This window comes from Archocentrus centrarchus, chromosome 12 (assembly GCF_007364275.1).
Source record: "Archocentrus centrarchus isolate MPI-CPG fArcCen1 chromosome 12, fArcCen1, whole genome shotgun sequence".
NCBI classification, from domain to species: domain Eukaryota; kingdom Metazoa; phylum Chordata; class Actinopteri; order Cichliformes; family Cichlidae; genus Archocentrus; species Archocentrus centrarchus.
The window spans coordinates 14,801,330-14,828,743 of NC_044357.1; the positions used below are offsets into that span (position 1 = coordinate 14,801,330).

The following is a 27,414-nucleotide window of genomic DNA, read 5'->3' on the forward strand; positions in this document are numbered from 1 at the left end:
GTTCTTTTTCTCTAAGCCTTGGATTACATGAATGAGCTGAACAGTGATCATGTGAGTGGGGTTTACGAGGACCGAGCAGCTCACTGTCGCTCCCACCCCTCGTTCCACTACGCATATCATCAGTAAACATATGAAACCTGTGGTCATCAAAACCAAATATAACATTTGGTTTGTCCTCTCTGGGCATTATCAGTTCTTTTTGCATCTTTTTTTTTCCCAAACCAACAAAACAACAAACAAAAATATACAAATATATGTGCTGGTTTGTTGAGAGTCTCTATACTGCTAATATGTAAGCTCATTAGTTTGTGTTATACATCACCATTAATGCCCATTCCAGTATGTTAGTTGCGATTGGTATAGTGAAAAAAAGCACATAGTTGGGAAGCTCTCCCTCCAAAGGCAAGTATCAAAAACAGCACAAACCAACAGTGCTGCTATCCATCTCGACTGTGAACTAGTTCCTATACACTATGGCATATTCACGATTAAGCGCTCTTTGTTGTAAATAGAACATCTCCCCCTCATTTAGAACCTCGAGCAGGGCAGCACAAATTCTCGGAGATATTGCTCCCTTACTTCATCATCTAACCTAGCTGATATAATCTACATGTTGTTATTAGTAAGTCAGAAAGTGCAATTTAAAACAAAGACAATGACTTAAAATGTTTTGCTTTGGCCAGTTTCCTTCCACACATCAATATTCAACCCAAACGTCAGTGGCTAGCTACAAAGAAAGGTATAAAGGTGCTCAAATTTGTACAATGTCTCACTGATGTCACTGCAAGTCTAAAGATTGCATTTTTTTTAAACTGTACATAACCTCACTGAATATCTATATAGCTTGACTTAGAATGCTAGAAACACCTGCCTCTAAAAGTTCGTACTGGAAGTAAAGATACCAATTGGATAAACTGAGACATTTGGCCATCTTCATTGCTTACTCCTTTCTTGTCTAAAAACACTGAGACATAGAACACATAGAGTATAGTAAGGATGATTGCGTAGTAGTGTGCAGAAGTGCCCCACCCCATCCCACCCCCCCAAACAACACCTCATCCCCGAACCCCCCACCCCGCACCCCCCACCCCAGTATGCACCAAGCTCACACTCATAACAAAGGATGGAACATGGCTATAGTTTAGGCACAAATACTTTAGAATGTCCATGTGAAAAGTCAATGCTTCTGTTCACACACAGATAACATCTAGGCAGACAGACAATGAACAAAACATAATCTAACATTACATTTAACGTCAACATTTTTGAGATAGTATCTTTTTAAGTATTTGTGACAGCGCATGCTTTCGTGGTGGGTTGACTGTATTGGTACACTATCGACACAACCTGTAGTGAAGACCGATCTTTTAAAATGGTTGCTCTGAGGGCTTAGTCACTTTGAACTGATGGGATGTTTGGTGCCATGTGACTCTAAACAGGTATTCTGCATGACATTTGATCAAGAAGACTGCATTAAGGCCCTAAGCACAATGCACAACCTGTTGTATATAAAGGGAAACAAGTTGTCATCAAATATTTTGTTCAGATTAAAATGTTTAAAATATTCTTTTTGACAGTGCCCAATATTCTTACTCAACCTTACTTCCATGCCTCAAAGTCCAGGTCAGTTTAGAGTAGCTAAGCCCACATAATGGATTTACATGAGACAGAAACCTTAATGCAAACCAGCATTTCTTTTTCCTCACTTACAGCAGTTTGGTGAAAATGTCCTCCTGCACACGAGTGACTTGATGTCTTCAACCTAAAGCATATGTACTATAAATGTTGTGCTTCAGCTACAGTAACTGTGATAGGACAGCGTACAGTACAGATTTACTCCAGGAGCAGGGCTAGCACAAAATTGTGAGTGTGTCCAAACTTTTTGACTGGTACTATATATAAAATACAAAAAAAAACAAAAAAAACAAAGAAGATAAAAGAAAGAAAGCCAAATTTCCACACGTAAGCCATAGAGTTCATACCAGTTGTGTGTTACGTGACCCCTGGCAGTATCTGGAAGTAAGGTTATAGAAAAGAAGCATTTACTTTTAATAGGATGACTCTGAAATGAAGTTGCGTATTGTAGGTAAATATTATATACTGTATGTTCGATCCATGTTAAATCAGAAACTATACTAGGATTAAGGGTAGTATACAGAGAGGCAGAAAGAGAGAAAGAGAGAGAGAAGAAAAGAATTATAAATGTCCTTCAATCAGGCATTTCTCAGCATCAAGTAGTGCTAGCTATTGCATTAAGGTTTGTTTATCTCTTATAGATGATCTCCAGGTTCCTGATAGAAGTAAGACATTGTTATGATAGAGAATGCACCACACAGTATCTGTAAATACTAGCTCTACAAAACTATTTACAGGACACATATAGGTAATTTTTATGTCACAGTCTATTGCATAATGGTGATAATCTTTAGTTTATAAATACTATAAATATACACAGAAATTTTAAGCAACATTAAGTAACATCTCAGCCATCAGAAATCAGAAATAGAAAACAATAACATCCGTCCATATCTGTCCACACACTTCATTTTCCTCCAAAATAAACAAAGAAAGCAGCATTTCTATTATCTATTCCCTTTGGACCCATAACACTGCCATGGTTTGTGTGTGTGTGCCTCTGTGGGGATGTAGTGGCTCATCGGACTGTATTTTTCATTGCGGACAGCAACAGGATACATACAGTATTGTAGTATTGTTCTGAGATTTCTGAGAGTTTTCAGGGATATGGATATAGACTGATTGTGTGCTTTTGAATTATTGGTTAGCATTATTTGCATTTAATCTTCCACAGTGGTGCTAAAGCTGCTGAGTAGGAGAATATAATTTTGCTCTTCTTCTAGTAGAAAAAGAAAACGTCATTGTGAGAATCCACAACACATGTTTACACTTTAAAAAAAAAATCAATGAAAAAAAAAAAAAAAGTAATTTTATATATTTATATATTTATATAATTCTTTACATTTCTCAGAAAGGAAGACTCATGTTTATACTACAGCTTTAAATTATCATTGCCAATGTTGGTGGTGGATCTTTTTTTCGCATGGTCCCATGCAGACTAACACACATCCCCGTGCACACACGTGCACACACACTTTCACATCCATATATATATATATATATATATATATATATATATAAAACAAAGGACATGTATCTGTATAATATACATTCTTAAGTATAGGGAGACAAAATTGTCTAAAATATAATACAAGGGTTATATATACAGGTTTTCTATGAGGTTACTTTAGAAGAAAACTGGAGAGAAAAAAAATGCAGAAGTTCCTCATTTTTACCTCTTTTGTTCTATCGCCATTAAAAATGATTTGAAACATATTTTTGTTTAAAAAAAGAGAGGAAGGGTAAAATGGGATCATAAATTTGATGCAAAACGCATTTTGTCTTGCTCAGTCTCTGTACTGCTCAGGACAGAATCTCTTCTAGATCCAGGAGAATCCCTGTGCTGGGTTGAGGATGACGATGCTGCTACCACTGCTGCTGCAGCTGCTGCTGCTGCTGCAGCCGAGCGCACAGGGGGCAAGGCTCCTGACGACATCTGGCGGAATAAATTAACCCGCTGGGGCACAGTGGTGCGGATGCCACTCTGTAGATTCATTCCCTGGATCGCCGCTGCTGTTGGTGGCACGATGGAGGCCAGAGAGTCTCCTGAGGTTGGATGCGCTCTGGGCCCCAGCGATGTGTCATGTGGTAGTGATGGTTGGGAGGCTGATAAGTGTCGGATGTCTCGACTCAAGCTGCCTGATTGTAGAGCCTGCGTGCTCTTGTGGATGTCTCCCCGCTGAGGTGAAGGGACCTGCTGCTGAGGTGACGCCTGCTGCTGCTGCTGTTGCTGTTGTTGCTGCGCTGCAGAGGATGCAGCTGCAGTTGATGCAGCAGGCTGCTGAGCAAGCTGTTGCTGTGTAGATAGAGATGGTTGGGCAATGGGTTGTTGGATAAGTGACAGCTGGGAAGCTGTGGGGGAGCCATACTGGAAGCTCCGGCTAGCCAACGGGGTCTGCACAGGCGGACTACACATGGCAGCTGTGAAGGAGCAGGGCGACATGATTGCGCCTTGCTGCTGAAGTGGGGTCTGTGGGTTGGTTGAAGAGGAACTTAGGTTGCCACTTTGAGTTTGGTAAAGCCCCTGGGCTGCAGCAGCAGCAGCGGCAGCAGCTGGCATCATGCGGGCAGCGGAGGCATTGGCAATAGCTGAAGCACTGTAGGTCAGGGGTACAGAGGACTGCTGTAGCTGACTGGTGCCAAAAGCAGTGGAGAAGGGAGGCTGGGCCGGTGAGTTAATAATGGAATTTCCTGACATTGGTGTTGAGTTCATCCCGGTTACTGACTGCTTGCGGTCCACCATCATTACCATCTCCCTGTCCTGGCGTATAATCTGCTTCAGTAGCTCGTTCTCCTGTGTGTTGAAAACACCGGCGTTCAGATCCTTCTGGAACTTCTGCAGCAGCAAGGAGTTCTTCTTCCCTGTTGGGATGCAGTCAGGAGAAGTGAATACATACAACCACAGTAAATTTTGGATAAACTATACCACAGGAAAAAAGCAGGATTCGGGTCAATAAAGACGCAGCTTGCATTTTTTTTTATCATATTTTAGCACATTTGCACTTTTTGCATCTTCCTTTAATCAAGACCAATTCTTCAACAGAAGGTGTTTCATGTTATTCACTCTGCTAAATTTGTAAATTCACTACTACCATACAAACTGCATCTTTACACATCCCCTACGGGTCATTACAGTGAATAAACCTTTGAAAGACATTAAATGGTAATGACTGTGGGAAATATACAGTTTGAGGAGGTGAAGGACACTTAGGGAGACAAAGATTACTGAAAGTGTGATGTGATAGCATAGACTGTGAAGTGGACAGTGAAACACAGAAGAAAACTGATGAGTCGTACCCACACATCACATGACTGATTTTTTTTTTTTGGAAGACAAAAAGTCTAGGGTCTAAGGCTTAATTTAAAGCTACAGTTTCTTTAAATCACATTGACAACAAAGCTGGAACACATCACAAGGGCACTTAGAATGATATTTCTAGTGTTTAAACAACGGCAAGTAAGTAGAGATTAAAAACTAATACACTAATTAATGCTAACATGTACATAAAGTTTAACTAAATATTAATTATCTAACCACAGAATGCTATGTTAGCTCTATGATAAACGTTTGAATTGTATTCTCTTCAGGTTATTTTTTTTTTAATTTGTCAATGTAAAGCAATTTGTCTGTAAAATTAAATAATACAGTATTCCTTTAATACTGTAAACAAACTGCTTTTAAAAAGTAGTCCAGTCATATGCACTATAAAGGGCATTTTGAGTCAATAGGAAAGTTTTTCCTAGCCTGTCATAAGTCATGAACCACAATAATAAAAGGCTTGACAGATTTTTTTTTAAACACCAGCCACTTTTGTGGGAATTGCAAAACAGTAACAGTTGTAAAATACTAAATGGTATAAAAGATGTCTTCAAACAAGCCTATCATAGAAGGAATTGCCAAATTTAAAGACTAAATATATTTACTTTGAATGATAATGTCCAAATGTCTTTAAAGGAAGTGTTTCCTGTCATTACCACTGACCGTGTATTGACAAGCTACAAAGCATTGCCGGTAAAGAAGACAAAGTGGACTTTGTAGTGTGCTGAGGGCTTTAGCCACAGTCAATCAATCATTCAGCCCTGTCCTTGATGGGCAGAAGATTTTTCCACTGAGTTCACCATTTGGCAGCATATGCTGGATGGCTTTCACCTCTCAAGGCTGCTGGTAAGCCATGCATTCAACTATAAGACAGGACTTTTGCTGCTGTAGCAGCTGAGAATAGATTGCTGTCATGTTTAAATGCATTTTTCTCAGAATAAAGCTCTCAGTTTGATGTTTTTCACTTTGACTGCTACAATCTCTACAGGGTCGGGTAGCTAAAACAAGCACCACATACTAATTATACGACTACTGTTAACTTACACGTATGTTTTCATTGCATATTTAAAGGCGACGGGATTAAACTCTGTAGATTGGAAGGACAACACATAAATATATGTTTGGAGAAGGAACTGAGTAGCTTGTTGGTTTGGTAGCAACATCTGAACACACCAACAAGTTAGACAGGGGTAATAATTGGATTTCAGTGAAACAGGCATTATTCTGTATAACTCTGAAAAGGAAAATGTCTCATTATGGTGCATTGTATTTTGTACAGTTTCTTTTTCCATTTCATTTCTCTTCTTTTCTTTTTTTTTTTGTCTTTTCGGCAAGGTGCTTTGGGCATATTACAACTAGCACTGTAATCCGTTTATATGCTTGAATAGAAAGGCTGTGAGAATAATATGCCCTAAAAACTGAAAACAAAAAATCACAAAAAGTAAACACCACTCATTTTTACAAAATAAAACTGTAAACTTAAAATAAAAAATATCAGGTATGTGTCAAATTACGACTTTCTGGCCACATTTGAATGCATTCAACACAAAACTGTTTGAAGCCTAACAAACATCAACTAAACAAAAAAAAGTAAACAAAACACAGAACAGTATATAATGTTAACAAACATCATATATATTAAACAATGAAGACTGCATTTAAAAAAATAAAATGCATATTTTTGAAAGTTAATTCCAGATGCATTCATGCTTTTACAGATAAATTCTTGGGTCTAACCAAATGACCTAAATGAAAATCTGTAAAACATGTTTTTCTTCACTTCTTTCTTAGTGAGGGTAATTAGTAAACCATTATCAAAGAGGGTATTTTAGAAGGGATATCTGGTATAACTGTGTGTGATTATTGTGAAAATTATTGTGTTGGACTTTGCCAGAGTCAATTTACAGGGAACCTGCTCACTTCCTGTTAATACCATTAAACTAAAACCTAGAGGGCGCACATGAGATAGTCCTCAATGAAAGACTGAACAGTTAGCTATAGCTAACAGTTAAAACAGTGACTTACATCTGCTAGAAAAAGCCCACCTGTTATTGTAGTTTTGCAAAAATGGAGTTTATTACAAGTCAAAACTGAAATAAGAAAAAAATATAAATTTTGTTTTGTTTTACTTATAGGAAATCAAGTTTTGCCCATAAAATGCTAGCATTCTGCCCATGTATGCTGATTTGTTGGCAAGGTATATGTGACTAATAACGACATGAAATTAGCTGTGTCATATGAGAGTCCTATCAAATGACAAATGCTAGAAAATGCAGATAAAGCCAAAATCAAAATGTTGAATTCAACATACAGTAAGTGGCTTGTGGCATTTTACAACAACTGAAAACCTGTATAAAATGTATCGTCTTAACCCCACCATAGACATTTCCCGTGTTTGCAAATGCTAATGATGTATTTTGTGGGTGGAGCCCAAGTGGTGGCAGAAAGTGCCACCACAAATTTTTTATGCTAGAGTGAGAATCATCTGGATACTTTCTTTGATTGTTTTACTCATTTGCCAAGCCAGAGGCAGGGATGTAAAAGGCAGCTGTACAAGACATGGACCAACAAGTCGAACAGCTACATAGTGACAGCAAATTGCACTTCCGTGGATGAGTTAGAAGTCATTCTTTCTCATTGTAAATGCAAATTTTATTGTAAATTTTGGTTGTTACTACTAGATACTACCTGGATATATGTAAAAACGTTATATATAACCTAACTATAAGTTACATTACTTACACATTAAAGGTTACATTATAGGCCTGAATGATGTGAAAGGAGACTGTTATCAAATGACAAGTGCTACAAAATCTCCGCTGAGACCTGAATTCTGTGTAAGTGGCTTATGGTATTTTACAGCAATTGTAAATCCATATAAAATCAAATTTAAAGGATCATTGTGGACTATTTCACAGCTGCCCTCTATGAAACTGAAACTTCTGAGAATGAAGATCTCTGGCTTTAGTGTCTAAAATAACTTGTTCCAAGTTAAAGTTTAAGCCAAAAAAATAATACTGACTTTCTTATGATCCGTGTCAGTTTCCAAAATTATTTCATAGATCACATACTTTAAGCCAGACAATCAGAAACAAAGTTGTTCTGTTGGTGATATATGAATAAATAATGAAATGGGATCTTGGCATGTAACAAAGACTGTATGTGCCATTGCATTAGTAAAGGCTTTACTAATCGGCAGACATGATTTCATTTGTGAATACACTTTGAACAAAGCATTCAAAGATTTATTAAAAAAAATGTTTGAGCTGAATTCATAATCCAGTTGATTATTCTGTGAAAAATCTGCTGCAAATTAAAGATGACATGTAATACTGAATATGATGTCTTGTTTCTTTGATTGTCTTATTAGTCGACATTGACATGATGTGTTCATCAGATACTTACAGGTCTAGTGTGGGTGAATTTAGTTATGTGTCACTGATGCAGGAGTTAAACAGTTAATGTGACTTTCAGCAAAATTTCAAACTCTTGGAGGATGAATTTGAGACTGGATCCATTTAGCAAACCTTAATGGGTCAGTTTGCTCCTGTTCGAATACTGGAATTGGAATAAAGTGTTTACCTGTTGCCTACTCGTCGGCCAGGACACTCTTGAAAACGAGATGAGCTCGTCTCAAGACGGACTCCTGGTCAAATAATTTTTAGATAGATAAAAGATAATGTCAAATGTACAACACGTTATTGGTTTCAAAGCATGGTTACTTCTTTTTCTTTCGTTTTTAGAGCAAGACAGGCATGTAACCAAATGCAGTTCAGATATAGAAACGATACAACTAGCACAGATCATGACAAAGTGTCTTCCCTCGTATGAGACAAAACCCCCTTCATGGCTAGTCTGAAAGGATGGATCGAATCTATATCACTCTGAGAGGTGACAGTCAGAGTGGGTAACTTTGAGTTTCCAACACTTAGTTATAATGAAAAGCTGACTCGGTAGTTCTCATAAAAAGGGCAAATGTAGATTAGGACTGTTGAGGTCAAAGGGCACTCAGTATGTTGTGAAAGCCTCAGTGATACAAAAGTAATACATTTTATCAAAGATATTTTTTTTTTAAATGCAATAGTGAAAATAATACAACTTTGTCTCCTGCGAATTATGCTCATATGCAACTGAATCACAATTAGTTATTAGTGTTGCATTGCAGAGAGCAGGGTGATGTAAAAGTGTGTCGGTTGAGGCCTGACTGGATGGAAAAACAGCATAAAGCCAAGCGTGTGTGGTTGGAAACTTGCTACCATATGGGCTAGGGATGTCACCAGAATCAATACTTTACAAACATTTGGAAAATGTTATTTTATTGTAGCAGGTAGGCAGCGCATGTATCGAGGATACAGTTCTTCTGGAAATGACAGTGGCAGTATATGCCTACAAATGTGCTAAGTCACTCCTTACATGGTGAAGAAGAAGAAGGACGCCCATAAGCACTGTAAAAACTACATGTGGCACAAGAAAAATGGAAAATGGAAACTACTGTAGCTGCCGTGACAACTTGTTGATAATAAAGGCAGTAAAAGTTGGGCACTATGTACAAACCCCATTCAGAAAAAGTTGGGACACTGGGTAAAATGTAAATAAAAACAGAATGCAATGATTTGCAGTGTTTTTATTTACATCTTACACAGATGCTGCTATCGTGCTTTTTAGACCAAGAGGGCAAATGCTTCCATTTTAGGTCCCGTTTACATGAGAACGTTTTCAGGTGAAACCGGTAAACTTCTGTTGTGTTTTGGCCGCTCATTTACAGTACATGACAGTGGCATTTTGAGTCCTTGAAAATGGCACAATTTGAAAATGTGTTCCAGTGTGGGATGTTTCAGAAACGCTTTGGTCTCCATCTTTGTCTAATCATGGAAAACACAAGTTTTCCATAATGGGAGGTACTGGCACATGTGTACTATGGTTGCAAGTGTCTGCACGCATGCGCATGTTGTTGCATTACAAAAAGCATTGCAAAACACACACCACCAACTTGTGGCCTGGAATGGAAACTATAGTGCTTTCAATGTGAGACGTTTACACTGAACCAAAATTTGGACAGCAGCACAATCTTTAAGACGTTGCCGTCTGCGTGCGTTACGTTTCGAAAACGAAAATGGAAAAACGATACTGTTTCCAGCAGATCATTCTCATGCAAACAGGGAGCATCTAAAAGATCAAAATCCAGATCTGTTCAAAGAAATCAAGTGGCATAAGTTTTCAGTTCATATTAACATCCAAAGCATTATTCTTCTTACATGATCCTGAAATACACCATTTTGCGTAAGCCAGCTGGCATTGCTGTTGTGAAATAAATTATGTTCCATAAGCTAAAATGTTTGTAGTGTTACTTAAAATTATTACAATAACATAATTTTAACTAACTTTATACATTGTAATAATGATAGCAGGCTACTCAGCAATCATTCCAACATTTCAATCTGTATCCTGTCAACAAAATATAATATTAGCATTTTCTTTTCTCTACAGTTGTTGCATTTATTTATGGAAAAACTACTTTTGTAATTTTTTTTTTTTTTTTTACAAAAAAAGAGGGGCTTAAACCCCCCCTTCAAAAGTATTGGAACAGTGAGGCCAATCCCTTTATTTTTGCTGTAGACTAACAACATTTGGGTTTGACATCAAAATGGCAATATTTTGATGCACCTCAACTTTTGTTTCCAGGTATTTACATCTGGATCTGATATACAGTTTTTATCTGAATCCACCCATTTTTCTTATGACCAAAAATATTGGAACAGATAAAGTTTAAATAGATTAAAGTGAATAAGACTTGGCCAGTCTAAAATCTTCCACCTCCTGCCCCTGGTGAACTTCTTTGTAATGTTGGCAGTGTGTTTTGTATCTCCTTATCAGTTTGGTTGCATCTTTCTTTAAATTGACGTAATGTTTCTGTAGACTTCTGAGTTCATTGTACTGCTGCCATCATGCGTGACATCATAAATGAAGATTAATGAGCCCATGCCAGAAGAAGACATGCAAGCCCAAGCTGTGACATGTTTAGGATCATGTGCAGATCCTTTCTTTCTCTAGATTTTAGCCTTTTTGTCATCTTGTCTCATCAGTGCATAAAACTTTGTCCCTGTACTTCTTGCCAAATTACAGCATGGCTATCTAATTCTTCTTGCTACTTAATGGGTTGGATCTTCTGGTGAAGCCTCTGTACTTTTGTTCATGAGGTTTTCTGTGAACAGTAGATTATGATAACTTCACTCCTGCCCTCTGGAAGTTGTTGTTGATGTCACCAGCAGTTGTTTTAGGGTCTTTCTATACAGCACTTACAGTGTTTCTGTCATCAACTGCTGTTGTTTTCCTTGGTCTACCTGTTCGATATCTGCTACTTAGTACACCAGTGACAACGTTCGTCTCTAGGACAGTCCAAACAGTTGTACTGACTATGGCCAATGTTTGTGCAATGCCTCTGATTGATTTTCCATCTTCTCTCAGCTTAACAGTGGCTTGTTTTTCACCCATAGACAGCTCTCTGGTTATCATGCTGGTCACTCCTCCAACTATAAATGCACAGTCTGCACAGGCAAAACTCAAATCTGAAACTGAGCGTAGACATCCAGCACTATTTATTGTTTGAACAATCAATGTAACAGGACACATCTGGGCAACAAAACACACCTGTAAGTCACATGTTCCAATATCCAGATGTAAATACCTGGAAATAAAAGCTGAGATGTTGATCTTTTGTCTCATATTCATCTTTTAATGTCAAACCTAAATGTTTTCAGTCTACAGCAAAAATACAAGGATTGTTCTCACTGTTCCAATACTTTTGGAGGGAATTGTATTAAATACAAATTGAATATCTATAATTGTGCAATTCTATTGCTATTGGTATTGACTACTAAATTTCTGGTCTCGTGACATCCCTAGTATGAGTGAGCAGTGTGGTCCAGTTCTCAGTCCCATCCACCTATTGCTCATGACCTCTACTTTCAAATAACCAAGATGGCAAAGACCAAAATGCTAAACCCAGCACTTCAAAACAGTACTCCACAAAAGAGGATGTGACATCATAATGTCTGTGTCCAACTTTTTACACATATGCTTTGTGTTTTGTCAGGAATTTTAGTATAATCCAGTCATCCAGCCAACATTATGCCCTCCCCCCACCCACCAACTCATAGTTGAATATGAACATAATTCTGAGGAGAGCATGTCACAATGGTGAGATAAATCACTTGTTGGAGTCTGACTGATTTCAGCGCTACAGTATTTCAATTTTGAGTCAACATTTGGGTTACAAAGCAATTTTCAATTATTAATGTGCCTGTCTCAGGCAAAGTAATCCACAAATACAAAGACATGACAAAGAAAAACAGCAATAACTGACAGAAATGTAGTTACTACATAACTAATATGAGACAACACTGGCAAACTGTGAAACTGCAAATCCAACTTTAGGTGTTTGTTTGTTTGTTTTTTTAGGTGAAAATGTTTCCTCATTAGGATAATAGGGAAACAAATTGCAAACAATGTTATGGCCTCTTTCAGTAATCAATCAACAGACATAAAAAATGGAGAGAAAAAGGTGGTTTTATTTGTAATCCAGTAGCATTACAGAGTGAGGAATTTGGCTCATTCATGATAAGGAGGTGCAGCCAGGCACAACCAATCATTTTAGATTTTTTTTTTTTTTTTAAAGATTTTGCCACTAAATTAATGATTTTTTTCTGCTTCTGTGTTACAATAAAAGCGAGGAAGCAGTGTTGTTTCAAAAAGGTAAAACTTAGAAATAAATTATTGATTTCATTCGCAACACTAACATGCGGCCAATAGACAAGAGCCAAACATTTAACAGCCTTTTATATGGGGAGCATTCACCCAGGTGAGTTTTCTTTTTTCTTTTCTTTTGTTTTTTGTTTTTGTTTTTTTTTAATAGCCTGCACCTGATTAATTAACTTTATACACCTTTTTTCCAGAATAGCCATTTAGACACAACATGGTGTTTAAAAACAGGTGTTTCTAGTGACATTAATTAGGGTTCTGTGTTATTTATGTGCAAGCCTTAATTACAGTGATGAGTAACACCTGTGTTTACCTACTATGTAATGTCAAAATGGTTGCTTTGAAGTAGGTGTATCGTGCCCTGATTGAATCTGTGTGTAAGCCTCGCACATGCTGGAAAAGCTTTAAATGCATTATGTATTTAAAAAAATATAAGTCTATTCTTCAGTGATATTACTTTATCATTTCAGTTTAAGCTCAGTAATCCTACAATGTTATATAAGGAGTAAGAACACGCCTGGTAGGCTTTAGAGACTTTACAGTGGCCTTGATATGCTTCAGATTCTTTTACCTGATAGACATGGGATAAAGACGCCACCGTAATAATTCAGATATTCTGGGAGTAACTAATGAGATTACTCAACCTATCATTAAGTACAGTAAAAGAATCCTATTATACACTTGCATTGTATTGACTAAATATTTTACCTGCTTCACTGTGACTTGAGTGGAAAGTCATGTAACAATGTAACTAACGTATACATGAAGCATGCTGAATTATTACTTTCAGGTCATTTATAATGAAATGTTATTGAAAATTTTAGAGCAGACTTAACACTTAACAAAATGGAGTGCGAGAATGTGCAACGTTAGGGTCAATGCAACCAATTATTGCCCTGTTCGTGTGACATACATGTGCCCCTTTTTTTTTTTTAAATTGTAACAAGACTCTGTCTGAATTGTTTTATTGAACTATCATCTGTCATGGTTGAGTTCATCGATAAACATTTCTCTACTAGACAGTAAAAATAATATGATGAGAGCATAGCTGAATGAAACTAAACAAGGTCCTTGGCTGGACCTGATGAATGTGGGGGCTCTCCTGTTACCTGACCCAGCTCTTTGTGTCTTTTTATGGGGTTTCTGTCTGGTTGATTTTGACAACTCTGATATGGGGCGGGGTGCTGCTCATACCCAGGAGTGCAGATGAGTGGAAAGAGGGCCAGACACACATGCATGTGAGGTTAGCTTCGATCCACTCGCTGGCATCCAGTGGGGGGGTCAACACCAAACCAACGAGGGGGCGACCTGACTCCCTCCCGGACAGCGACATGCACTGCCTTCCAGTTAATCCAACCACAAAACACTACTTTGTTTCTTTAGAAGGATTAATGCTGGTAACAACAAAATTGTCTTTAATAATTTTCTTTTAAGATAAAGAAAGAGACACAAGAAAAAAAAATCAATAGAGAGCATACAGGTCATGCAGCACAAGATGGCAGACACAATGCTTTTATGAAGAAAGAAGGCAAACAAATACTGATAAAGACAAGACAACAAGGCACTATGACAGGCAAGAGATCCGAAGAATCAGAGAGAAAAAGTGGCATGTAGGTCTTACCGATGCGGTCCAATCGGTCAATGGCAACAGTTTCAAAAGCACGTCGCATCATGGGGTACTCTTCTAGCACCTCATTAAAATGGTCGACAGAGAGGGAGAAGAGTCGACAATAGGTGTCTGCACGCACACTCGCTGTTCGTCTACCCTTGGTGAGCAGACAGATCTCTATAGGGCAGGAACACAGAGAGGTAAAGGAAAACAAAGAGGACACATGAAGAAACTCTACAGAAGGGAATCATCCTAGTAATTACAGTACATAGATTATTCTCATATAAATGAGCCTCGAGTACGAAGTGTACAGGACTAGAAGCTAATGTGAATGCAAATAGAATGTGAAGCCCATCAGCAGTGCTGTCACTTGCATTACACTAAGATAATTCATCATGCTGCAGAGCCATAACAGCGCCATAATATGATACAGTACCAAGCTTGATATAAAGAAAAAAGTCAGGCCTCAAGTGCACCGCATTAACAGGACAAGAAAGAAATATTTCTTTCTGACATAACAAGATGTTAACAGAAGAACTCATCAACAGTTCATCATAATTAACCCTGTAGTCCCCTTCACATCTGGTAATAAAACAGAGTATTATACTGCAGCTACAGTATTTATTTTCAGTATTATTATCATCAGTGTGGAAGATGTAGTCATATCATTTGCCAAAATAAAAGTATGGACAGCCCCATTTCCAGAAAAAGCTGGGTCTGTCTAAAATGTAAATAAAAACAAAATGCAATGATTTGGAAATCTCATACAGCCATATTTCATTCACAATTAACAAAGAAAACAAACATATCAAGTGTTTAAACTGAGACATATTATTTTTTCATGAAAAACGATAATGATATTTTTCTTAAAATTATAAGATTTTCTCAGTTTAAATATTTGATGTGTTCTATGTGAATAAAATATGGGTTTATGAAATCCTGTTTTTATTTACATATTACACAGCGTCACAACTTTTTGGGATTTTGGTGTATGCACCAATACTTTACAAGTAAAAGTCTTGCATTTGAAATCCTACAGAAGGAAAAGTTTAGAAGCAGCTCCAAACATTCACATCATATGTGGTCAGCAATAAAGAAATGCATATGTGCACCACGGGGCCATTACAACAAATGGCGTGGTAAAATCTGACATATGACATAATACAGATGTGTACTGTGAACAGTACTAAGGCATCATTTGATCCCTCCTCTATTTTTCTTTCTCTGATTCTTTAACACCACTCAACCTACACCCCCATTTGTCCAGTCTAGTGCACGACTTCCATCTTCATTAAATCGTTAAATGTTAACTTGTTATGGTGTGATCTTTCTGGGCTCTGCCAGGAGCTGTCATGAAAATAGAGCACAGAGAGTGCAAGAAGTGTGAGCAACACTCTCAAGCTGTGCGTGTGAATAAGGCGTTAGTGTTGTTTTAATGGAAAAGATTCCTTTCACTGATACATCTAGTAATGCAAGCAGACACACAGAGAAACCTGTGTCATGTTAAGAACAGGGAAGACCAAACGCAAATAAAAAGAAACACAATGAGTGGTTGGTTGTTTTTTTCCTTAATAAAACACTCTGGTACACCAATAAACTGGAAACATCCAGAGATAAATGTGTTAATGTGACACACAGCAGCCAGTGACTCAGTTAAAGAGAAAGGTGAGTTAATCAGCTGAGGGGGTGAGCTGAAAATAATTTATGCTCCCCAAAATTTTCACCTGCCGCGGCACTAAATAAGTACTGATATCATGTAGAGATTTTGCTAAATTAAACAGGGTATAAAATGTTAGTCCTGTATTCTTTGAACTGAGCCTCACCAACTGTGACTTCTACTTCAATATACAGATAACTCTCTTTTGGGCCTTGTTTCATATATATCTAAGTACAAGTTAGGAACCTTTTTAAGAGAGCACAGGAGTTACTACTTCTCTTATTTGCTCAGGCAACCTCTACGACTCCAAAATGAAACAATAGTGCGAGTGAATGAGAACAAAACTTCACACAAAACATCAACAAGTCCAGCAGCATGTTCTAACTGTGCTTTGCTTCAATTTAACAAGCAACAGAATACTACACCAGTTATGAGTGATTATTTGACAGCATGAAAGCAGCATTTCAGAGGACATAAAAATCTATAATTTTACACAGTTTAACTTTTCTTTTACTATATATACATAGTACTACTGTATATGTTGTACAAACATACATGCTTCATTGTGTTTCTGTGACTCTTGTCTATATGTTCTCTTTCTATGCTGCAGCAGGTGGGTGGAGCAACCCACTGGGTCAGCTGGAAATGCTTGGATCCAGACTTTCCTATGTAAAACCAGAACCTCCTTCAGACCTTTGAGAGCTCTTCTTCATGCATCATTGTTTTTTGCCTGTCAACATTTTCACCACCACCACATAAATCAGTTATTTTTGGCTTTCACCCTGCATCTCTCTCTTTTGTCATGGTTTCATACTTTCATGTTAATGTGGTGACAAAATTGCATAAGTTTGCATTACGTTGCTTTTTGAAATTAGGAACATATGAACCTGTTCTTTCTGAACAATCTTTGGCTCCATTAATATTCTCAGTTCCTGGCAGGCTATAAAACTGTGCAACAGACAGAAGTTTGAACAGACAGAAGTTTAAAACCATCTTCCGGAAAAACCTTGGCATGTACAGGTAGCATTTATAGGCATGTTTTTGTAGTGTGTGTAAGTTAGACCCCTGTTAACACTTCCAGTGATGCTTTGTGACACGTGTCTGTTGCCTTGTCACACAGCATCACTGCTGAACCCTTGAGCATCGCGGATAATTTGTCATCACTTCATGTGTCACACACTCTCATGGCAACGAGCTCTTCTTCCTCGTCTCCCTCTATGGCTGGGGCTGAGGAAAAGTCCCCTGTGACATTAAACACATTAAAGTCCGATCTGGATTCAAATCTCTTATCTGTCATTGTCCTAGCATTGTCGTCTTTTAGTCCCTCAGCCTCACAGAACTGTGTAATGCCAGTGCGTAATCACATTCACCACGCTCACCTGTGATTACTATGATATCTCTTTAGCATGCAGGTGAGTCATTGACCATTGTCAGAGGTGCTTTGTGACCTACTGTTCTCATGGATGTCCTACTCATTACTATGGTAATAGTTTCCTGTGTCTGGGCTCCGTTTTGTAACTCGCTCTCCTTGTGTTTGGTTCTGCCTTAGTCCCACTCGCTGATTTCTCATTCTGGCCACGATCTGGCCTGGTTGTAAGGAGAGTGTAAATCATCTGAGAAAAGGGGGAAGAGTGAGATGCTGGGCATAGCCAGCTGCTCCCAACGCAGGGCCAATGCCAAACAAATAGGGAAAAAATAGCAACAGGGCAGAAGGCACCATTCCTGACAAAACACAACAAAATGTTTTGGGCAGATACAGTGCATCCCTAATTTAAAAGATTATACGATTCATTAAATGCTACCATGTGTTCTTAATAGTCTCCCTTTTTTTTTTTTTTATTAAGCTTATATTAGATGCTGGTGTGATCTTTCACTGTGAACTCTCCATCTTTTTGAAATATACTAACTGAAATTGAGGGTGGACAATCTGACCAATCTTAATATGAGCTGCTTTTCTGAGGATTTGTACAAAATGTGTCATTAAAGTGAATATTTAATGTTTACATGGATTCCGTGTGTGTGTGTGTGTGTGTGTGTGTGTACATACTCTACTATGGTAGACAGGTATCTCTGTATCTCTCCCTTCAGAATAAAATAGAACAAGATCGCAGGATGCAGAAATTTAAGTTGAAGTGACGCTTTGTGCTCAGATAACAATATGCAAACGTTAACATGAGATCACTTGAGTTCATCTAGAACTGTGATTCAGACTGTGGATTGTGATTCTACTGGAGAAGACTGTCACATAATGTTTGATTGCCCACCTCTAAAACTAAAGAGCTTCTCTGTGTATTGTTAAAGATTACATGGACTCAGCTACAATTTGTGAATCTTTGCATGGAATTGGAGGACACCCAAACCACAAAATCAAAGGTTAATATTTATATATAAGTTTCTATGAACTTAAAAATAACTCCATTAGTTTTGTCAAAATGTTTTAAGCAAAGCTTGAAAAAGATCATCTAAATCATCTTCCAGAAGTGTACCTACTGTAGCTACCTCAAAAATGTCCTGGATTTACTGTATAAATGTCACCCTGAGGTAATTTATCTGAGGGATGGTTAGGGAACATTTAAATCCTTTATCTACTGCATGAAACCAAGCCCTTTGCCCATGTTTACTACTTGTTTCCACTGTACTCCATGTTATAGCTGAAATGGTTACTCACATATTGTTTTTAATCAAACATGCTAAACGTAATTTGTTTCCAGCATCCTAATTGTAAGAATTGGTTTGTTTTTTTAATTTTAAATTAATGTTTAGTTATTTAATTAATTTTATTTGTATTTTTTATTTTTATTTAATTAATAATTTCTTAGGTGTTTGTGCTGACTCTAGCACAAGGCTGAGTTTAAGGCCCTAGAAAAAAAAAAAAAATTTACATCCTGTTAACATCCTTTTTGTTATATCGATATTGGCCAAAGGCATTATCCTGACATTTCACCTTAGTTTCATAAACATGATCTGCTTGTTCTGTGTCTCTGAGCAAAATGTCTCTGAACTACAGCTACAGGATACACAACCTGAACACTGCTGCCACGCACTTTTAACAAATCACTACATTACTTAATGCAGAATTTAAAGCCATCCTCCCCTGGAAACTCCATATCTGAAGCAGGTATCTTTGCCAGCTGGCATTATGAAACAGTGTATGTCAGTAATTCTGTGTTTTGAACAAGCAGGAAAAAAAGGTGATGCATTTCTTTTTTTGATTCGCTTCCTTCTATGGCTCGCCTCTGAGACATGAACTGCATGGAACAGACACACCAAAGTGAAGGTATTCTTAGACTCCTCAGCCTCCTTCCATAGTGGGGATGAACTCAGGAGATAAAATATGCAAGAACCTCTAAAATAGGAAACTTTGCTTTGCTTTCACAGAGACACGACAATGTCTGCCTGCGGATTTTGTCGGAGTAAACAAAGTGCAATGAAATTACATTTGACATTTAAAAAATTAATGATATCTTGAACTCTTTGGATGAGGAATGGGACCCACGCTGAGAGAAAGAGAGGAAGAATGAAAGCACAGCAGAGAACAGAACCAGGGAATTGCTCCTTGTTTTGCACTGTGCCAAATGAATGCAGAGGGGATGTATAGGCAGGGTGAGAGGAGTTCATGCTCATGTATGTGCATCTACGTTTGTGTGTGTGAGGGTGGGGGAGGGACCTCTGTGTGTCCTAAGGGATGCCTGATCCACGCCTTGGCCCACTCCAGCAACCAGATGAGAGGTTATGTAACAACGAAAGCTGACTAACATCCAGCTTTGGTTAATGAGAATCTACATTTACAATAACTTAACTTCAAAAAGCATTAAAGGCCTCGGGCTAGTCTCATATATGAATATATGGTATAACTTTAAGAACATAGTGTATATTAAGGTAAGTAGCAGAGTAGAATATGTAGCTGACATTTGCACTTTTATTTGAAAACTATTATAAAATAAGCAAATACACCAGGAAAAAAAAAAAAAGTTTCATTTCCAGTCCTTGTAATTTAATTCTTACCTCCAAAGTAGGACCCATCAGTCAGCTTCATCTCCTTGTTAAACTTGGTGATGACACTTGCAACACCATGTTGAATAAAGTACATCTTCTTCCCCACAGTGCCTTCCCTGATAATGTAGTCATTGGGCTGAAAAACTTCAAACTTCAATTTGCTCAGCATCCCCGTCACAAAGTTGGGGTCTGCATTGGCAAACAGAGGCATGGTGGCCACAAGCTTGCGGCAGTTAAAGTTGACAATTTCCTGGTGGAGGGAAAAAAAAGGAAAGTGTTGATTTAACAGACGAGATTGTGCCATCAATAATTCAGTTATTTCCACCCAAAAGTGAAAAATGAGCATCAGTTAGGTAGCCTGACACAGAACACCACTACAAATCTTTCATCTCTGCCACTGTTACAGTATCTGCAAATATAAATGAATTGGAATGCATATTGCTGCCTTATCCCTAATGCTTCTAAAGCACTTTCCATCTCTCCTGCGAAGAAACTTTTTGGCACACGATTCATTTCCTGATGAGTTTGCCCTCTGGTGCCGGCTGCAGGCCATCTCTCTGGTCTCATCCTGTCCCCTCATACCCAGCAGGAGATTAGGAGCTTGTTGTCTGTTTACCCACACATCTCTGTTGCTGTGCAGATGGAAAGCTGGGGCACTTGGCATCTGCAGCAATGTGTTGTTGACCCCACATGAGGGATAACTCTCCTCCAGTGACAACAGGACATTAACAGAAAGATAACCAATCTCTGAAATGCTTGTTGGCTACATGAGGGCAAAAATGTTAGCTAAGCCTCAGAAGCTGGTGTCAGGTAATGCCACAGCTCTGACCTCAATCAAGCACCAGAACTAATGAATAATATAGTAAGCACTTTTCATGCACAGTCAGGATTCCTCCTGGGAAAACAATGTTTGGCTATGCCTATTTAAAGATTTGTCATATGGCAGAGAATAAAAGGCAGCAAAACAGAGGCAAGGAAGGGAGCAGGGGGAGAGAGACAGAGCAGCAAAACAGTCTGGGTATTAGGCTGTATGGACTCTGGTTTAGCATACTTTAGCCGATTAGCTTCAAACTCAATCTATTTCAACTATTTCTATACTGCATCCCTTTGATTGTTCTGTTTCACTACAGTCTGAAAGTCACCTTAGAAAAGCCTTAATCTTGCACAGCCCAAGAAATCCATCACAACATGTGTTTTTTTTCCTTATTATTTTTTCAAAGTTACTTTGTCCTTGTTTTCCTTTGCCCTTTCATTGTGTTCATCTTTGCTCGTCTATGTTGTACACCAGGTTTTCAGCTACCAGAGCTAATCAATGTAATACTTTTTTTTTCACAGTCAATTACTGGATGTTGCAGTGTCCTTGAATGCAACACGAAAGGTTATTTCTTTAAAGTGATGTCTGCCCAGAGCAACAAACTGTTCAATACGGTGATGGATTGCTTAAGATTATCTTTACAGTTCACCAGATAAATAAGTTAAAACCAGCCAGGCATTTTGGAAAGGCTCTGCAGATGTAGAAATATTATAAAAAAAAATAATGTAAACACATAGTGGTGGAATTTTTCTGGCTGAAAAGACATGTCATCTCACCTTACAGGAGACATTTATTTTACTGTTGTAACCAGAAGAAGGACCGACCTCTGCAAAAAATACAAAGCTGTTTTATCCGTTGATGCAGAGATACAAGTGGGGATTGTTTAAACCACCAACAGCAGCATACTTGTAACATTTTTTTGTTTTGCAGACTTGTGATAACTGGCTTGCCACAATCAGTTATAAGTATACTTTAACTGATTCTGGATTCTTAGGTAGTCTGAGTGCTGCCAAGTGGAGCTGATTCAGTTCCCAAATTGACCTCTAAGTCAGGACCCCCTAGATTGTCCACACTCAGTGGCAATCAGCTCCACTCAAGTAATATGAGCCTCAGTCAGTCTGTCTGAAACTAGCTTTACTGATGGTGGTCGGTTTTACAGCCACATTAATTTTTGCTTTTTGTTAAATGAGCTGTGGAAATTTGTTGATGCTTATCTCTCAAAATTTAACCTGCCTAATTTAACCACTACTTCAGAAGCTAAGTAGGCCAAGCTATTCACTTTGGATAAAATATATACCCTATCTTACACAATACCATACCACACTGACAAGCAAGGGCAGTAGCTGATGTGACTACAATTTACTGTTTGTAGTACTGTGAATTAATTCAGAATGCTTTTTAAAAAATGTGACCTAAAGAACAAGAGAAGAGCTGAAAAAATGAACAAACTCAAACCTAGAAGGAGCAGGAGCAATAGTCTGCTGACCGAAAGATCCTGCGTGAAAGGGACATTCAGTTACTTTCAGCTTAAATAAAGGTAAAAAGGTGTCTCACAGACAAAGATTCAGGAAAGAGCGGACTAATCAAACCAAGTCATTCCAATTTTTCCACCAGGTTATACATCATCCAAGAATGCCAATGCAGTGGCCTTCAGAAGCATCAGAACAATCAATAGAACAGAAATCTATGGGAGAATTCTGTCCTTCCCGCAAAATACTTAATCATCAGGATTATTACTGCTGAACAGGGAAACATAATTGTATTGTTGCACTGACGAATGTGCATAGATGAGGTGCACAACAGTTTAAACTGTGCGGTGGTAAGCAGACGTACTCATTATCGTGATAAAATAACTAATCTGTTTTCGCTCTCTGTGTGTTTACACAATTGTGGCGGTGGGGTGTGGTTTAGAGCTCGGTTGCAGGGGAGGGGTGGGGCAGCGGGTTCAGGGTGCGGCGTCAGGTGAGGTTGGTGAGTCAGCTGACTGGGCTGAGGACGATAATGAGTTTTCTTTTCTACACAGTAGGGGCTGGGGAGGAGACAGGAAAGGATGTGGAGCTCCACGGAAAGACCGCATGGTATAAAAGAAAGGAAAATAAAGCCTGAAGTGAACACGGCATGTTGTTTGTGAAGTGTGTGAGGACCAAGTACGGACATTCTGTCACAACACCACTATGCATTTAATCATTAGTTATTATTATTCTCTGGCACTCTTCCATAGTGTGTCTTTATCCTGTCTCCCTCCCCTCACCCCCAACTGGTCAGGGGAGATGACTGCCCCTCCCTGAGCCTGGTTCTATAGGAAGTTCCTTTCTGTTAAACGGGAGTTTTTCCTTCCTGTCACCAAGTGCTTGCTCATAGGGAATTGTCTGATTGTAGGGGTTTTCTCTGTATTATTGTAGAGTCTTGTTATATACAGTACCAGTCAAAAGTTTGGACACACTCAGAGTGTGTCCAAACTTTTGACTGGTACAGTAAATAAAATTGAATTAAATTGAAATATAGAAAGATGTAGGTAAGCTTAGTTTCTGGGATAAATGTATTAAATTTTCAGGATGAGCCAGAAATGTGAATGAACATGCATAGTAATAGTAGTAGCACAACCTTTGGGTTAAAAATAATAATAATAATAATAATGCAAAATAGAAAAAATAAAGTAAAGCTGCATTAATTTTTGTTACCACAGTTTGCCTCCTCTGAGATATTCTAAGCAGTAAGTTCATCTAAGTTATTTCATATACCATATCTTATAAGTACACATGCTTCTATTAAAGTAATAATGGCCATATTACTCTTTCAGCACTAAAGTGGCCTACTTCAGTGAAGGATGATCAAATAAAGACTATATTTTTAGAGACAGAGAGGAAACAGGTTGCACAGCTGACATGGGGGAAAACACTTCTAGTCACCATAGTTGTTGGATGGAGTGATTGGAACAGAAGTGCAGTCATCGGGTTAAAAAGGATTGCAAAACCAGTTAAAGAGACCAAAAATGAATCAGACACTGAAGCAAAGTAGCAAAATTACAGAAGCGGAATCAGAAGCACAATATCTTATAATGTATTACACCGTGATCTCAGTTAAGGTTTAAATTTATAGTGCTTAACAAATTTATTTGACTACCACCCAATGTACTGTAAGGTTTGTGCCATAACTGCCCTAAATTAATAGTTTTGGTAGTTACCAAAATACATTTTTAAAGGTTAATCCACCAGAATGCGCAAGTTGTTTAATTGTAATATTTTTAATGCTAAAACTGAATTATTCTTATCATAAATTTTCTAATTTACTGTTTTACAAAAAAGCTTAATGAAACGTCATTTTTAGTTTTATACAAGTTTTTAATGGATTTCTAAAATATTTGTGTTTTCTTTTTTCATGACAGGTGGTCTAATAAATTTGTTTAATTATAACAACATGTAATACTTACTGAAATTGCTCTGGTGCGACTATGTTTTCTATTAGCCACCTGTCTTGATTTAAGCTGGATTTAAGCTTTGCTTAGTACACATATTGAAGTAAGCCTATGTTTTACTGTGCTTTACCTTTAAATCCCTGCACCTTCCCTGTAAGCGCCTGTGGCTGTGCAGCAACTCAGCACACCATAGCATTCATCTCTTGAACATATAACTCTGCAAGGTGACTTAATGAGGCTTTGTGAGAGCTGGTCAGGATGCCTACACAGGATTCCTATATTTATCCCACGTTTGCTTTTTACTCCTCTGCTCCCCAGTATACCTTTGCATAATTGCACATGTAATGTGCTTATGGAGAGGTCATCCAAGAACTTAAAAACTGGTCCCTGACTTCATAGTAACCTTGGTTGTTCTGTCTCATTACCTCTCTATCAGTTGTCTTACAGTTCTGTCAAACACAAACTCGTGGAGTCTATTGCAATCAAAAGTGAAGCACAGCAAGTGCTTCTGTGTAAAATGTTATGTTTGACGTACAGCCAGTCTGGGTTCACCCAGGATGCTGAGGAGAATCCGTTTTGCTCTTTTCTTTCTTCCTGACCTTGTAAGATGAGATGACAGGTGTTTCAGTTTAAGGTGCTGCACCCAAATAAAAATCCCAAATAAAGATTCACTGCTGATATTCAGAAAAAAAAAGAAAAAAAAAGACGTACTTCATATTCCAAAACTAAAACAGTGTGACACTTACCTGTCAGTGTGTGCTTTTTACAAGTTCCAAAAATAAAATCAAAGCATTTAAATGGAAACTCTGCAGATTTATAAATATTGCTAAGGAAAAGAGCTTCTTAAAGTTGCTTCACCTCTTTGAGTGGGTCATTGAGTTCACTCAGGATGTTTTCCTCATCAAAGATTTTTCCTTGGTAGCGGTGCTCATAGTAGTCATGGATTTTCTGCCGCATGTCTGCTGGAAGCTTGTGGAAGGACATGTATTGCTCCACTTGCTTATACTAGAAGAGGAAGAGAAAGCAAATTAGTTAAAAAAAAAAAAAAACAGTTGTCATGACTTACCAGCTTAACATGTTAAAAATCAGATACTTTAAAGCAATCTCAATAAAGTGTAGAGATTTTTATTTGTTTTGAAATGACTGTAAATAAATAGTAAAGCAACAAAAATGTGGTCTTCACAGAGTGCATATTTGTGTCTCTGTATTGAGGACAAGGCATGCTCTCACACAGTCACAGTGCCATGTCCTGGTTCTGCGTTTGGGGAGGGAGAGGCAGAACGAGAGAGGCAGGTGGTGAAGAAAGTAAGAACGAGTACAGGCCTGCGGCTATGTCAGACCAAGGTAGCAGTTCACATTATCTCACCGATGCAGGAAGCCCAGTGCTGATATGCAACCAAGCTATGCTATAATGTGAACTAGCAAGGGATACCTGGTATCCATGAGAGCTGCAGGAGCGTACCAGGATATTGGGTAATTGCTAAATAATTTTTGGCTGTGATTTCTTTAATCTTGAGCTCATTAGTAGTAATATATTGATTATACCAAATGGATTCTGTGACTTCACTTTACTTTCCTGCTTACATTAAAATGCATTTTTATAACTTCAAACTTCTCAAGCTTCACCATTACAGTTAACTTCATTTTCACCCGCCATCACATTAATAAGCAAATCATTAAGAATGAAAAAAAAGGCACATTTTATATTAATGTTCTGCATCTGTGTAATTTGTGATTTAAACTTTTAATGCAAACAAATATAACTGATTAGTAATTAGTTGCATTTTACATACAGTTTTAATACAGAAGAATGTATTTTATGCCTTTAGCTGTAAATAAATCCTTAAGCAGTGCTGGGAATTACAAAAAAAAAAAAAAAAGTAAACAGTGTGATGCTAAAAAGGAGAAAATCTCCATGCTTGACTTCTCTGTTTACAACACTGAGACGAATAAAGATGTACGAGACATCCTGTTTCTGGTAATTAATTGAAAGAGAAGAAAGACAGAAAGGCGCACACACAAAAAAACTAGCTCATCTATTTTTATCAGTCAGTCAACCTGGCTGTAGTCCCAACACCTGAAAATAAACCCCTTGTAAAGACAGTAGAGCAGTAGGTAAAGGCCAACAGATGTGAGGCTGGTAGCCCAGTTCAGTTTGAGAGGCTTTAACCAACATGATGCAAGCAGCCCCACAAAATGATATCTGTTAGTCAGAGGAGACACTCAAGTCACAATGCCTTCCTCATTGATTTCTCACCCGGCTGCAGAAAGGTGATAAGGGACTAGGGCTTTGTTTGCAGGAAACTGATTTATTTTGAGTTCACACAGTTGAAGTCGGAGGGTGTCTGCAGTGGCTCAACCAGTCCATTTCAACTCAGGCACAGACTAAGGCAGTGGGGGCACATTCGGGCTTGAAACGTGGCCTTCAGCTTTAACGTCACATTATCTTTTCATTATGACTAATTTCCATTCTCAGATTAATTCAAACGTGTAATTTTATTGGTTAATTACCCAGTTACTTTCTAAAGGAGCAATTTAGATAACTGCTGACTAGGTTCCTCATTATCCTACCTCATCCATTTCTCTCTTTATCCTATCTCTCTCTAGAAATAGTCAGGACCCAGTCAGACTAACACCCACATTGGGATGTGCCACTTGGCAGAACCAACTTCTTTTGTGGCACTCCTGGGGCATTCCTGTTGAAATAATTTAACTCAGGGACACTTTGTGATTTGCAAAGTTAAATATCACATGGAAATATATGTTTTCATCCATTGTGTAAAATGATGAAAGCTTCTCTGCTGCAGAATATATTAGAAGATGTGAAGGACAGTTTAAAGAGGGCAGGCAATTAGTAGTACAAGTTAAAATGCTTCATCCACTTTGTATGTGCTCAATGGTTTTTGTTTTTTTTTATCAAGCAGAAATTGATTTGATACCCTTTCGTGTCAGTGTAGTATTTCATGTAGTATTTGCATGCTATAAATGTATTTGCAGGATAGTGTTTGACATTTTTACAGGATAATTTATATTGTAGAAATTTAATTTTAAAACTATTTTTTAATCAGTACAATTTTTCAGATGAGTGAGACCCTTAAATTAGCTTTATCGCTTCAAACTTCAAACCAAAATATGAAATGTGGGACATCTTGGACATGTCTAGAAGAGCAACTCTTCAGCTCCTGAATGACACACAGCTGCACTGTGGCAG

General features: G+C 38.0%; 1 protein-coding gene across 1 annotated transcript in view; it reads right to left on the reverse strand.

The window, feature by feature from the left end:
• Positions 1–1,094: 1,094 nt before the first annotated feature.
• The window catches only part of hcn1 (hyperpolarization activated cyclic nucleotide-gated potassium channel 1), a 76,165-nt gene continuing 49,845 nt past the window's right edge, over positions 1,095–27,414 (reverse strand). The window contains exons 5-8 of the mRNA XM_030742969.1: positions 25,062–25,208; positions 19,984–20,224; positions 14,334–14,498; positions 1,095–4,497 (exon numbers count right to left, since the gene is read on the reverse strand). Of these exons, the coding sequence (XP_030598829.1) occupies positions 3,389–4,497; positions 14,334–14,498; positions 19,984–20,224; positions 25,062–25,208 (1,662 nt within the window). The 3' untranslated portion in view covers positions 1,095–3,388. The remainder of the gene's footprint in view (positions 4,498–14,333; positions 14,499–19,983; positions 20,225–25,061; positions 25,209–27,414) is intronic.